At 52.8% G+C, this 15214-nt stretch overlaps 1 protein-coding gene across 1 annotated transcript in view; it reads right to left on the bottom strand.

Annotated features, from left to right (window-relative positions):
* The window catches only part of LOC138786381 (prostaglandin reductase 1-like), a 38884-nt gene that overhangs the window by 4720 nt on the left and 18950 nt on the right, over positions 1-15214 (bottom strand). Inside the window, exons 4-8 of the mRNA XM_069963370.1 lie at positions 12913-12972; positions 10425-10592; positions 8408-8525; positions 3212-3367; positions 2332-2437 (exon numbers count right to left, since the gene is read on the bottom strand). Coding sequence (XP_069819471.1) covers positions 2332-2437; positions 3212-3367; positions 8408-8525; positions 10425-10592; positions 12913-12972 — 608 coding nt within the window. The remainder of the gene's footprint in view (positions 1-2331; positions 2438-3211; positions 3368-8407; positions 8526-10424; positions 10593-12912; positions 12973-15214) is intronic.

Genomic DNA, 15214 nt, shown 5'->3' with positions numbered 1-15214 from the left:
CAGAGCATCAGTATAATACATACACTGACCAGCAGAGCAGTACATATAATACATACACTGACCGGCAGAGCAGTACATATAATACATACACTGACCGGCAGAGCAGTACATATAATACATACACTGACCGGCAGAGCAGTACGTATAATACATACACTGACCGGCTGAGCAGTACGTATAATACATACACTGACCGGCAGAGCAGTACATATAATACATACACTGACCGGCAGAGCAGTACGTATAATACATACACTGACCGGCTGAGCAGTACGTATAATACATACACTGACCGGCAGAGCAGTACATATAATACATACACTGACCGGCAGAGCAGTACATATAATACATACACTGACCGGCAGAGCAGTACGTATAATACATACACTGACCGGCAGAGCAGTACGTATTACACATATCACAGAGTGTCAGTATAATACATACACTGACCGGCAGAGCAGTACGTATAATACATACACTGACCGGCAGAGCAGTACGTATAATACATACACTGACCGGCAGAGCAGTACGTATTTACACAAAACATCACAGCAACCGACCTCACATATCAGAAGGGAACAATACAAAGCTATGGCCCATCTGAGCCTGTCACTGCGCCCCTGCTATGGTAAGTACGATGATGTAGTGTGGCAGCCAGTCTGGCTGCTCTAATGGCATCCCACCTGCCCCGCCGGACTCACGTTAACCCTTGCCTGGCCGGGGGAGATTGACTCTCTGGAGCCTCGCCAAGTTTTCAGAAGGATTTTATATACAAACATTTTAATAAGTGTAAATGCTGCGTCTAGACCTAGGATGGCTCCTGTTCACACAGTGCTATGTTATTACCGGGTGGAGGCAGGGTTCCCTGTCGTAGTAAGGCTCCTGTTCACACAGTGCTATGTTATTACAGGGTGGAGGCAGGTCCCCTGTTGTAGGAAGCTCCTGTTCACACAGTGCTATGTTATATGCTTTGTAAGGTCACATGTTCTTCTATCAGTTATGCTGTATCCTCTGTACTGGTGTAACTGGCCGGCAGGGAAGGGGTTACATCCCTCATCACACTAACTGTGATCCAGTGACACCCGCAGGCTGTAGTGGGAATTGCCTCAGGCAGCGTAGACGTTCCAGCTCTTTCCAGAACCTGCTAGAACGTGGGCGGGGCCTGGTAATAGGCTCCACACTAACAGGAAGTGAGGCTCAGTGATCAGTGTGGCTGGTCTGTGAGGGGGATGGGGGAGGCCTGGGCAGCTGGACAAGCCTGTGTGCTGCTGGAGAGGGAGAGCGGGAGAGAGAGAGCTGGAGAGAGAGAGCTGGAGAGGGAGAGCTGGAGAGGGAGAGCTGGAGAGAGAGAGAGAGAGAGCGGGAGAGAGAGAGAGCGGGAGAGAGAGAGAGCTGGAGAGGGAGAGCTGGAGAGAGCGGGAGAGAGAGAGAGCGGGAGAGAGAGAGCTGGAGAGGGAGAGCTGGAGAGAGAGAGAGGGAGAGCTCTGCAGGAACACAAGGTATCTCTAGTAGTGAGGCAGGAATCCTGCAGCTAACAGCAACATTCTCACTCAGTGCACCTAGCCACCTACTGCCCACACTACTACTACCATCATCATCCTCTCCGCTACCCCTCACTCCAGAGCTCAGCACTATACACACAGGAGAGAGCGGCCTAGCCACCTACACCCCACACTACTACTACTACCACCATCATCATCATCCTCTCCGCTACCCCTCACTCCAGAGCTCAGCACTATACACACAGGAGAGAGGCCTAGCCACCTACACCCTATACTACTACTACTACCACTATCATCATCATCCTCTCCGCTACCCCTCACTCCAGAGCTTAGCACTATACACACAGGAAAGAGAGGCCTAGACCACCACCACCACCACCATCATCCTCTCCGCTACCCCTCACTCCAGAGCTCAGCACTATACACACAGGAGAGAGCGGCCTAGACTACTAACTACTACTAACCACTACCACTACTACTACCATCCTCTCCACTACCCCTCACTCCAGAGCTCAGCACTATATACACAGGAGAGGCCTAGCCACCTACACCCCACACTACTACTACTACCACCACCACCACCACCATCATCCTCTCCGCTACCCCTCACTCCAGAGCTCAGCACTATACACACAGGAGAGAGCGGCCTAGACTACTAACTACTACTAACCACTACCACTACTACTACCATCCTCTCCACTACCCCTCACTCCAGAGCTCAGCACTATATACACAGGAGAGGCCTAGCCACCTACACCCTATACTACTACTACTACCACCATCCTCCCCACTACCCCTCTCACTCTCTTGCACACCCCAGAGTAGTCACCTGTCTGTGGAGCGGGATCGTTGTACGAGGAGATGAGACCGCACATCGCTATTCTCCCAAAGTCCTTCATCTGCTGAAGAGCAGGAATGGTAAACGCTCCCCCGACCTGTGACGGCAGAAGGAGGAGGAGGGTAAATGGGGGGCCCCGGCAACTTCAGGAAGATGTGGGGTATCCTGCAGAATAACCTGAAAGCTATAAAACTTGTAAGCAACCAGTAATGTCTGTGTAGTTGGGTGTGTACGGCCGCTGCGTGTCGTCACCATATAGAAGAGGAGGGAAAACGGCCGGCGCGGGTAAGGAAGGCAGGAGGGAAAACGGCCGGTGCGGGTAAGGAAGGCAGGAGGGAAAACGGCCGGTGCGGGTAAGGAAGGCAGGAGGGAAAACGGCCGGTGCGGGTAAGGAAGGCAGGAGGGAAAACGGCCGGTGCGGGTAAGGAAGGCAGGAGGGAAAACGGCCGGTGCGGGTAAGGAAGGCAGGAGGGAAAACGGCCGGTGCGGGGAGGGAAAGCAGGAAGGAAAGCAGCCGGCGCGGGGAGGGAAAGCAGGAGGGAGGGCGGCCGGTGCGGGGAGGGAAAGCAGGAGGGAGGGCGGCCGGTGCGGGGAGGGAAAGCAGGAGGGAGGGCGGCCGGTGCGGGGAGGGAAAGCAGGAGGGAGGGCGGCCGGTGCGGGGAGGGAAAGCAGGAGGGAGGGCGGCCGGTGCGGGGAGGGAAAGCAGGAGGGAGGGCGGCCGGTGCGGGGAGGGAAAGCAGGAGGGAGGGCGGCCGGCGCGGGGAGGGAAAGCAGGAAGCAAAGTGGCCGGCGCGGGGAGGGAAAGCAGTTACAGTCGTTACATCCACATTATTTCATTTAATGACATTTTATAAGGGTTTTTATCACTTACGTTCTCGAAATAGCAGTCGTAGCCTTCCGGAGCCGCCTTCCTCAGAGCCTCGGCCACACACCTCACCGCTTTGTAGTTGAAAGCTTCATCGAAACCGATTTCCTTTAAGTACTCGACTTTGTCGTCTGACCCAGCCGATCCGACTACTTTACAGCCCTGGAAGTTAAAAAATAAATAAATAAAAACACTTTTCTATAAACACAATGGGGGTGTCAAGAACCGGACAGCAGGACAATACAAGACAGTGAGCCCTGACGCTGAGCCCCGCCCACTGTCCCTACCTGCTTGCCGCAATCCGCCCAATCCCGCAACTTGGCGGCGGTCCCTGTACTGGCTTGGTGGGACACAAAGACAAGACAGACAGACAAAACACAATAAAGAAAAGTCCACAGTCCGGATCACAACAATCGGGCAGCACAGTACAAAAACACAATCCAACAAGCAAGGTCAATAAACAGGCAGTATGGTCAGGGGCCGGCGGCAAGCAGGGATAGTCAGAATACAGGCAAAGGGGTCAGAATAAACACAGAACTAAACAGAGGCAGAAGCAGGCAGAGACGCGCCCAATATCCGGCAGTGAGAGGCAGAGACGCGCCCAATATCCGGCAGTGAGAGGCCGGCAGAGACGCGCCCAATATCCGGCAGTGAGAGGCAGAGACGCGCTCAATATCCGGCAGTGAGAGGCCGGCAGAGACGCGCACAATATCCGGCAGTGAGAGGCCGGCAGAGACGCGCCCAATATCCGGCAGTGAGAGGCAGGCAGAGACGCGCACAATATCCGGCAGTGAGAGGCAGAGACGCGCTCAATATCCGGCAGTGAGAAGCAGGCAGAGACGCGCCCAATATCCGGCAGTGAGAGGCAGGCAGAGACGCGCTCAATATCCGGCAGTGAGAGGCAGAGACGCGCACAATATCCGGCAGTGAGAGGCAGGCAGAGACGCGCCCAATATCCGGCAGTGAGAGGCAGGCAGAGACGCGCCCAATATCCGGCAGTGAGAGGCAGGCAGAGACGCGCTCAATATCCGGCAGTGAGAGGCAGAGACGCGCACAATATCCGGCAGTGAGAGGCAGGCAGAGACGCGCCCAATATCCGGCAGTGAGAGGCAGAGACGCGCTCAATATCCGGCAGTGAGAGGCAGGCAGAGACGCGCCCAATATCCGGCAGTGAGAGGCGGCAGAGACGCGCTCAATATCCGGCAGTGAGAGGCCGGCAGAGACGCGCTCAATATCCGGCAGTGAGAGGCAGGCAGAGACGCGCCCAATATCCGGCAGTGAGAGGCCGGCAGAGACGCGTCCAATATCCGGCAGTGAGAGGCAGGCGGAGACGCGCACAATATCCGGCAGTGAGAGGCGGCAGAGACGCACACAATATCCGGCAGTGAGAGGCCGGCAGAGACGCGCCCAATATCCGGCAGTGAGAGGCCGGCAGAGACGCACACAATATCCGGCAGTGAGAGGCAGAGACGCGCTCAATATCCGGCAGTGAGAGGCAGGCAGAGACTAGATAAATATCCGGCAGTGAGAGGCAGAGACGCGCTCAATATCCGGCAGTGAGAGGCAGAGACGCGCTCATTATCCGGCAGTGAGAGGCCGGCAGAGACGCGCTCAATATCCGGCAGTGAGAGGCCGGCAGAGACACGCCCAATATCCGGCAGTGAGAGGCAGAGACGCGCACAATATCCGGCAGTGAGAGGCCGGCAGAGACGCGCCCAATATCCGGCAGTGAGAGGCCGGCAGAGACGCGCTCAATATCCGGCAGTGAGAGGCAGAGACGCGCTCATTATCCGGCAGTGAGAGGCAGAGACGCGCCCAATATCCGGCAGTGAGAGGCCGGCAGAGACGAGCACAATATCCGGCAGTGAGAGGCAGGCAGAGACGCGCTCAATATCCGGCAGTGAGAGGCAGAGACGCGCCCAATATCCGGCAGTGAGAGGCCGGCAGAGACGAGCACAATATCCGGCAGTGAGAGGCAGAGACGCGCACAATATCCGGCAGTGAGAGGCAGGCAGAGACGCACTCAATATCCGTCAGTGAGAGGCAGAGACGCGCACAATATCCGGCAGTGAGAGGCCGGCAGAGACGCGCCCAATATCCGTCAGTGAGAGGCAGAGACGCGCTCAATATCCGGCAGTGAGAGGCAGGCAGAGACGCGCTCAATATCCGTCAGTGAGAGGCCGGCAGAGACGCGCTCAATATCCGGCAGTGAGAGGCAGAGAGGCGCTCAATATCCGGCAGTGAGAGGCAGAGAGGCGCCCAATATCTGGCAGTGAGAGGCAGAGACGCGCACAATATCCGGCAGTGAGAGGCAGAGACGCGCACAATATCCGGCAGTGAGAGGCCGGCAGAGACGCGCCCAATATCCGGCAGTGAGAGGCCGGCAGAGACGCGCTCAATATCCGGCAGTGAGAGGCAGAGACGCGCTCATTATCCGGCAGTGAGAGGCAGAGACGCGCCCAATATCCGGCAGTGAGAGGCCGGCAGAGACGCGCACAATATCCGGCAGTGAGAGGCAGGCAGAGACGCGCTCAATATCCGGCAGTGAGAGGCAGAGACGCGCCCAATATCCGGCAGTGAGAGGCCGGCAGAGACGAGCACAATATCCGGCAGTGAGAGGCAGAGACGCGCACAATATCCGGCAGTGAGAGGCAGGCAGAGACGCACTCAATATCCGTCAGTGAGAGGCAGAGACGCGCACAATATCCGGCAGTGAGAGGCCGGCAGAGACGCGCCCAATATCCGTCAGTGAGAGGCAGAGACGCGCTCAATATCCGGCAGTGAGAGGCAGGCAGAGACGCGCTCAATATCCGTCAGTGAGAGGCCGGCAGAGACGCGCTCAATATCCGGCAGTGAGAGGCAGAGAGGCGCTCAATATCCGGCAGTGAGAGGCAGAGAGGCGCCCAATATCTGGCAGTGAGAGGCAGAGACGCGCACAATATCCGGCAGTGAGAGGCAGAGACGCGCCCAATATCCGGCAGTGAGAGGCAGAGACGCGCTCAATATCCGGCAGTGAGAGGCCGGCAGAGACGTGCTCAATATCCGGCAGTGAGAGGCAGGCAGAGACGCGCCCAATATCCGGCAGTGAGAGGCCGGCAGAGACGCGTCCAATATCCGGCAGTGAGAGGCAGGCGGAGACGCGCCCAATATCCGGCAGTGAGAGGCCGGCAGAGACGCACACAATATCCGGCAGTGAGAGGCCGGCAGAGACGCGCCCAATATCCGGCAGTGAGAGGCCGGCAGAGACGCACACAATATCCGGCAGTGAGAGGCAGAGACGCGCTCAATATCCGGCAGTGAGAGGCAGGCAGAGACTAGATAAATATCCGGCAGTGAGAGGCAGAGACGCGCTCAATATCCGGCAGTGAGAGGCAGAGACGCGCTCATTATCCGGCAGTGAGAGGCCGGCAGAGACGCGCTCAATATCCGGCAGTGAGAGGCCGGCAGAGACACGCCCAATATCCGGCAGTGAGAGGCAGAGACGCGCACAATATCCGGCAGTGAGAGGCCGGCAGAGACGCGCCCAATATCCGGCAGTGAGAGGCCGGCAGAGACGCGCTCAATATCCGGCAGTGAGAGGCAGAGACGCGCTCATTATCCGGCAGTGAGAGGCCGGCAGAGACGCGCTCAATATCCGGCAGTGAGAGGCCGGCAGAGACGAGCACAATATCCGGCAGTGAGAGGCCGGCAGAGACGAGCACAATATCCGGCAGTGAGAGGCAGGCAGAGACGCGCCCAATATCCGGCAGTGAGAGGCAGAGACGCGCCCAATATCCGGCAGTGAGAGGCCGGCAGAGACGCGCACAATATCCGGCAGTGAGAGGCAGAGACGCGCACAATATCCGGCAGTGAGAGGCAGAGACGCGCTCAATATCCGTCAGTGAGAGGCAGAGACGCGCACAATATCCGGCAGTGAGAGGCCGGCAGAGACGCGCCCAATATCCGTCAGTGAGAGGCAGAGACGCGCTCAATATCCGGCAGTGAGAGGCAGAGACGCGCCCAATATCCGGCAGTGAGAGGCAGAGACGCGCCCAATATCCGGCAGTGAGAGGCAGGCAGAGACGCGCCCAATATCCGGCAGTGAGAGGCCGGCAGAGACGCGCCCAATATCCGGCAGTGAGAGGCAGGCAGAGACGAGCACAATATCCGGCAGTGAGAGGCAGGCAGAGACGCGCTCAATATCCGTCAGTGAGAGGCAGAGACGCGCTCAATATCCGGCAGTGAGAGGCAGAGAGGCGCCCAATATCTGGCAGTGAGAGGCAGAGACGCGCCCAATATCCGGCAGTGAGAGGCAGGCAGAGACGCGCCCAATATCCGGCAGGCAGAGGTCGGCTGGCAGACACTATATAGGAGACCAAAGGTCCAGTGCAGGAGCTGATTGGACCAGACCCCTAATCTCCTCAGAACACCTGGGGCAAGAGCAACCTGACTGGCAGAGAGAACCGTCTGTCAGACTAGCTAACCAGCATCAGAGTTAACTCCGGAGTGGCCAGGAGTATCTCAGGCAAAGCGGGTGTGGCTGAACAAACCCAGAGGAAATAGGCCAGTGTTCAGACAAGGTTCAGGACACTGCATCAAAAAAAATGTTCGCTGGACTTCTCTTTTAATTGATTGCTTTGGTCTCTATATACTGTGAATATCTGTAATTGCGTTGGTCTCTATATACTGTGAATATTGGTAATTGCATTGGTCTCTATATACTCGGAATATTCATAATTGCGTTGGTCTCTATATACTGTGAATATCTGTAATTGCGTTGGTCTCTATATACTCGGAATATTCATAATTGCGTTGGTCTCTATATACTCGGAATATTCATAATTGCATTGGTCTCTATATACTGTGAATATCTGTAATTGCGTTGGTCTCTATATACTGTGAATATCTGTAATTGCATTGGTCTCTATATACTGTGAATATCTGTAATTGCGTTGGTCTCTATATACTGTGAATATCTGTAATTGCATTGGTCTCTATATACTGTGAATATCTGTAATTGCATTGGTCTCTATATACTGTGAATATCTGTAATTGCGTTGGTCTCTATATACTGTGAATATCTGTAATTGCGTTGGTCTCTATATACAATGATTTTGAGGTCGGCTCATTAATTTTCGTACGTAGTTTGATCGCTGCCACGTTTGCACCAGTAAATTTAAACTATTTAATGATTTTTTGCACGATATTCGGCCCCACACTTACCCAGATCTTAGCAATCTGTCCGACTATAGAGCCAACAGCGCCAGCCGCAGCGTTCACCAGAAGCACGTCCCCTGGTTTGGGATCACAGATTTGCTTAACCCCAACATAAGCGGTTATTCTGGATAGAGGTAGAAAGGGAATAAACACTGAATATTATATATATATATATATATATATATATATATATATATATATATATATATATATACAGTGAGTCCAAGAAGTATTTGATCCCTTGCTGATTTTCTTTGTTTGCCCACTAATAAAGACATGATCATTCTATACTTTTAATGGTAGATGTATTCTTACATGGAGAGACAGAATATTAAAAAGAAAATCCAGAAAATAAATCTAAGGAATATATATTAATTGATTTGTATTTCATGGAGTGAAATAAGTATTTGATCCCTTAGTATTCATTAGCAGTTCTGGCTTTTACAGACCAGTTAGACACTCCCAATCAACTTTGTTACCTGACCTGAAGCCGCCTGTTCTCACTAATCACTTATGTGAAAAACAACTGTCCACAGAATCAGACAGATCACACAGATTTCAAGTCTCCAACATGGGTAAAACCAAAGAGCTGTCACAGCACCTCAGAGTCAGAATTGTTGACCTTCACAAAGCTGGAATGGGCTACAAAAAGATTAGTAAGGTGTTGGATGTGAAAGTAACAACTATTGGTGCAATTATCAGAAAGTTTAAAGAGTATAACATGACAATCAACAGACCACGGCCCGGTGCTCCAAAGAAGATTTCGCCTGGTGGGGTGGCAATGATGCTGAGAACAGTCAGAAATCGTCCTGCAACCACTCGGCAGGAGTTAGCAAATGACCTGAAGGCAGCTGGGACCACAGTTTGCAAGGAAACAATTGGCAACACTTTGCGCAACAATGGATTCACATCCTGCAGTGCCCGAAAGGTGCCCCTGCTGAAGAGAGCACATGTGGAGAGAAGGTGCCCCTGCTGAAGAGAGCACATGTGGAGAGAAGGTGCCCCTGCTGAAGAGAGCACATGTGGAGAGAAGGTGCCCCTGCTGAAGAGAGCACATGTGGAGAGAAGGTGCCCCTGCTGAAGAGAGCACATGTGGAGAGAAGGTACCCCTGCTGAAGAGAGCACATGTGGAGGCGCGCCTCAAATATGCCAATGATCATTTGAAAGATAAACCAAGTTATTGGGAGAAGGTTTTGTGGTCAGATGAGACTAAAATTGAACTTTTTGGCCTCAACTCCACCCGCCATGTGTGGAGGAAGAAAAATGCTGCCTATGACCCCAAGAACACTGTGCCCACCGTCAAGCATGGAGGTGGAAGCATAATGTTTTGGGGGTGTTTCTCTGCCAAGGGTACAGGGCTCCTTCACCACATCACTGGGAAGATGGATGGAGCCTTGTACCGCACAATCCTGAGGGACAACCTCCTCCCCTCTGCCAGGGTTCTGAAAATGGGCCGTGGTTGGGTCTTCCAACATGATAACGACCCTAAACATACAGCAAAGGCAACAAAGGATTGGCTCAAGAAAAATCACATTAAGGTCATGGAGTGGCCCAGCCAGTCGCCACACCTCAATCCGATGGAAAATCTATGGAGGGAGCTGAAGGTCAGAGTTGCCAAGCGACAGCCCACCAACCTTCATGATTTAGAGAGAATCTGCAAAGAAGAGTGGGCCAAAATTCCCCCTGGTGTGTGCGCTAAACTTGTGGTTAACTACAACAAACGTCTCACCGCTGTGCTTGCAAACAAAGGCTTTGCCACTAAGTATTGAGTGTGTTTGGCAAGAGGGATCAAATACTTATTTTCCTCATTGAAATACAAATTAATTAAAATATATTCTTTAAAATTATATTCTGGATTTTTTTCTTGATATTCTGTCTCTCCATGTTAGAATATATCTACCATTAAAAGTGCTGAAGGATAGTGTCTTTATTAGTGGGCAAACAAAGAAAATCAGCAAGGGATCAAATACTTCTTGGACTCACTGTATATATATATATCCCCCCATCCCTGCTCAGGGCTTACCCAGGCATGCCGACAGCTCCCAGTGTCAGTGATTTCGGCAGGGATTCGGGCCAGGTGGAGGGTATAGCCTGTAGCCCTTTTCCATCAGATATGAAATGCGTGGTCCAGCCTGACCGGGCAACAACATGATCCCCAACCGCAAAGCCAGGATTTTTACTTTCCACCACCCTGGATGGACAACAAATGCGGAAAATGAGCAAATAGATATAATATTGTAACCATTAATATTCTACCACTCACCATATATTACATTGCTGGTGATTTTAAAGTGTCACTGTCGTGAATTTTTTTTTTGCAGAAATCAATAGTCCAGGCGATTTTAAGAAACTTTGTAATTGGGTTTATTATCCGAAAAATACATTTTTATAATGAAAAAGCAGTTTGAAGCTCTCCCCCCTGTCTTCATTGTTCTCCTATGGAGAGAGCTAAAGAAAAGACCAAAACAGGACAACAAAGAGTTAATCTACAAATCCCTCACCCGTTATCTCTTCTGACTATCACCAGTGACCTGTCTGAGCTCGGATTACAGCTGTCACCCAGCTCCGTGCCTGTAATCCTCTGTTATCTGCTTTCTGCTGCCGGCTAACTCCCTCCTTCCTCCTCCCCCCTCCCCTCTCCATAGAGCAGACAGGGGACGACTCCTGCAAGTCACAATTTTCAGATTTTTCAGAGTGGATGAAAAAGAGGAAGGAGGGGGGGGGGACCTGGGAAAAGGCTTTTTACATGCAGATAATGGCAGATTTGGCTAATAAACCCAATTACAAAGTTTCTTAAAATCGCCTGGACTATTGATTTCTGCAAAAAAAAAAAAATACGACAGTGACTCTTTAAGCACAGAAATATATGATCACATCTGCAGCTAAACATGACCTGACAGCCCCACGTATATAATGTCACCCAGACCCCCAACATTACTGTCTGACTTCTGTATGAACATCACATTAAATGATGCCTAATGTGCCCTGGCGGGCAGGCTCCTCTCTCCCTATGTAATACCTGGCGGGCAGGCTCCTCTCTCCCTATGTAATACCTGGCGGGCAGGCTCCTCTCTCCCTATGTAATACCTGGTGGGCAGGCTCCTCTCTCCCTATGTAATACCTGGCGGGCAGGCTCCTCTCTCCCTATGTAATACCTGGCGGGCAGGCTCCTCTCTCGCTATGTAATCCCTGGCGGGCAGGCTCCTCTCTCCCTATGTAATACCTGGCGGGCAGGCTCCTCTCTCCCTATGTAATACCTGGCGGGCAGGCTCCTCTCTCCCTATGTAATACCTGGCGGGCAGGCTCCTCTCTCCCTATGTAATACCTGGCGGGCAGGCTCCTCTCTCCCTATGTAATACCTGGTGGGCAGGCTCCTCTCTCCCTATGTAATACCTGGCGGGCAGGCTCCTCTCTCCCTATGTAATACCTGGCGGGCAGGCTCCTCTCTCCCTATGTAATACCTGGCGGGCAGGCTCCTCTCTCCATATGTAATACCTGGCGGGCAGGCTCCTCTCTCCCTATGTAATACCTGGCGGGCAGGCTCCTCTCTCCCTATGTAATACCTGGCGGGCAGGCTCCTCTCTCCCTATGTAATACCTGGCGGGAAGGCTCCTCTCTCCCTATGTAATACCTGGCGGGCAGGCTCCTCTCTCCCTATGTAATACCTGGCGGGCAGGCTCCTCTCTCCCTATGTAATACCTGGCGGGCAGGCCCCTCTCTCCCTATGTAATACCTGGCGGGCAGGCTCCTCTCTCCCTATGTAATACCTGGCGGGCAGGCTCCTCTCTCCCTATGTAATACCTGGCGGGCAGGCTCCTCTCTCCCTATGTAATACCTGGCGGGCAGGCTCCTCTCTCCCTATGTAATACCTGGCGGGCAGAGTCCTCTCTCCCTATGTAATCCCTGGTGGGCAGGCTCCTCTCTCCCTATGTAATACCTGGCAGGCAGGCTCCTCTCTCCCTATGTAATACCTGGCGGGCAGGCTCCTCTCTCCCTATGTAATACCTGGCGGGCAGGCTCCTCTCTCCCTATGTAAGCCCTGGCGGGCAGGCTCCTCTCTCCCTATGTAATACCTGGCGGGCAGGCTCCTCTCTCCCTATGTAATACCTGGCGGGCAGGCTCCTCTCTCCCTATGTAATACCTGGCGGGCAGGCTCCTCTCTCCCTATGTAATACCTGGCGGGCAGGCTCCTTTCTCCCTATGTAATACCTGGCGGGCAGGCTCCTCTCTCCCTATGTAATACCTGGCGGGCAGGCTCCTCTCTCCCTGTGTAATACCTGGCGGGCAGGCTCCTTTCTCCCTATGTAATACCTGGCGGGCAGGCTCCTCTCTCCTTATGTAATACCTGGCGGGCAGGCTCCTCTCTCCCTATGTAAGGCCTGGCGGCCAGGCTCCTCTCTCCCTATGTAATACCTGGCGGGCAGGCTCCTCTCTCCCTATGTAATACCTGGCGGGCAGGGTCAATTTTGTTACCCTCTGTATGTTAATCCTGGGCAAAAAACCCCTCTTACCGTGCAACCTGCGATCCCATCATGACATCACCTTCTTTCAGAACCCTCCGACTGTACGGTCTGTAAGGTGGAAGCCGGTATAAACATACACACATAATATACACACACATAGTATACACACATAATATACAAACAATATACACACACATAGTATACACACATAATATACACACACATAGTATACACACATAATATACACGTATTACATACACACATAATATACACGTATTACATACACACACATACATACCTCCCAACTGTCCCGGATTCCGCAGGACAGTCCCGTTTTTGGGGTGCTGTCCCATAGTCCCGGAACGCCCCCCCCCGTGTCCCGCATTATATGTGGCCCCAGCAAAAAAAACAATAAACCAGTAACTCACCTGTCCTCCGGTCCCAGCAGCTCCTCTCCCGGCAGAGCGCGCGCACTCCCGTCATCCTCCGGGGCGGGCAGCGGGGTACAGAGTCACTGACTGTGCCGGAAGTGACCTGCAGCCTCTATCATGAGTCACTTCCGGTACAGTCAGTGTCTGTATACCCCGCTGCCCGCCCCGGAGGATGACGGGAGTGCGCGGCCTGCCGGGAGAGGAGCTGCTGGGACCAGCGGACAGGTGAGGTACTGGTTTATTGTTTTTTTTAGCTGGGGCCACACTATATGGAGGGATTGGCTACTCTGTGGGGCACTATATGGAGGGATTGGCTACTATGTGGGGCACTATATGGGGGATTGGCTACTATGTGGGGCACTATATGGGGGATTGGCTACTATGTGGGGCACTATATGGGGGATGGGCTACTCTGGGGCATATATGGGGGATTGGCTACTATGTGGGGCACTATATGGGGGATTGGCTACTATGTGGGGCACTATATGGGGATTGGCTACTATGTGGGGCACTATATGGGGATTGGCTACTATGTGGGGCACTATATGGGATTGGCTACTATGTGGGGTACTATATGGGGATTGGCTACTATGTGGGGCACTATATGGGGATTGGCTACTATGTGGGGCACTATATGGGGGATGGGCTACTCTGGGGCATATATGGGGGATTGGCTACTATGTGGGCACTATATGGGGGATTGGCTACTATGTGGGGCACTATATGGGGATTGGCTACTATGTGGGGCACTATATGGGGATTGGATACTATGTGGGGCACTATATGGGGGATTGGCTACTATGTGGGGTACTATATGGGGATTGGCTACTATGTGGGGCACTATATGGGGATTGGCTACTATGTGGGGCACTATATGGGGATTGGCTACTATGTGGGGTGCTATATGGTGGATTGGCTACTATGTGGGGCATATATGGGGGATTGGCTACTATGTGGGGCATATATGGGGGATTGGCTACTATGTGGGGCACTATATGGGGATTGGCTACTATGTGGGGCATATATGGGGGATTGGCTACTATGTGGGGCACTATATGGGGATTGGCTACTATGTGGGGCATATATGGGGGATTGGCTACTATGTGGGGCACTATATGGGGGCATTGGCTACTATGTGGGGCACTATATGGGGATTGGATACTATGTGGGGCACTATATGGGGGATTGGATACTATGTGGGGCACTATATGGGGGCATTGGCTACTATGTGGGGCGCTATATGGTGGATTGGCTACTATGTGGGGCTCTATATGGGGGCATTGGCTACTATGTGGGGCACTATATGGGGGATTGGCTACTATGTGGGGCACTATATGGGGATTGGCTACTATGTGGGGCACTATATGGGGATTGGCTACTATGTGGGGCGCTATATGGTGGATTGGCTACTATGTGGGGCATATATGGGGGATTGGCTACTATGTGGGGCATATATGGGGGATTGGCTACTATGTGGGGCACTATATGGGGATTGGCTACTATGTGGGGCATATATGGGGGATTGGCTACTATGTGGGGCACTATATGGGGATTGGCTACTATGTGGGGCGCTATATGGTGGATTGGCTACTATGTGGGGCTCTATATGGGGGCATTGGCTACTATGTGGGGCACTATATGGGGGATTGGCTACTATATGGGGCACTATATGGGGGATTGGCTACTATGTGGGGCACTATATGGGGGATTGGCTACTCTGTGGGATGCTATATGGGGGCATTGGCTACTATGTAGGGCACTATATGGGGAATTGGCTACTATGTGGGGCACTATATGGGGGATTGGCTACTATATGGGGCACTATATGGGGGATTGGCTACTATGTGGGGCACTATATGGGGGATTGGCTACTCTGTGGGACGCTATATGGGGGCATTGGCTACTATGTAGGGCACTAT

The sequence above is a fragment of the Dendropsophus ebraccatus genome, chromosome 3, assembly GCF_027789765.1.
Source record: "Dendropsophus ebraccatus isolate aDenEbr1 chromosome 3, aDenEbr1.pat, whole genome shotgun sequence".
NCBI classification, from domain to species: Eukaryota; Metazoa; Chordata; class Amphibia; order Anura; family Hylidae; genus Dendropsophus; species Dendropsophus ebraccatus.
This window is presented reverse-complemented; position numbering and strand designations above follow the sequence as displayed.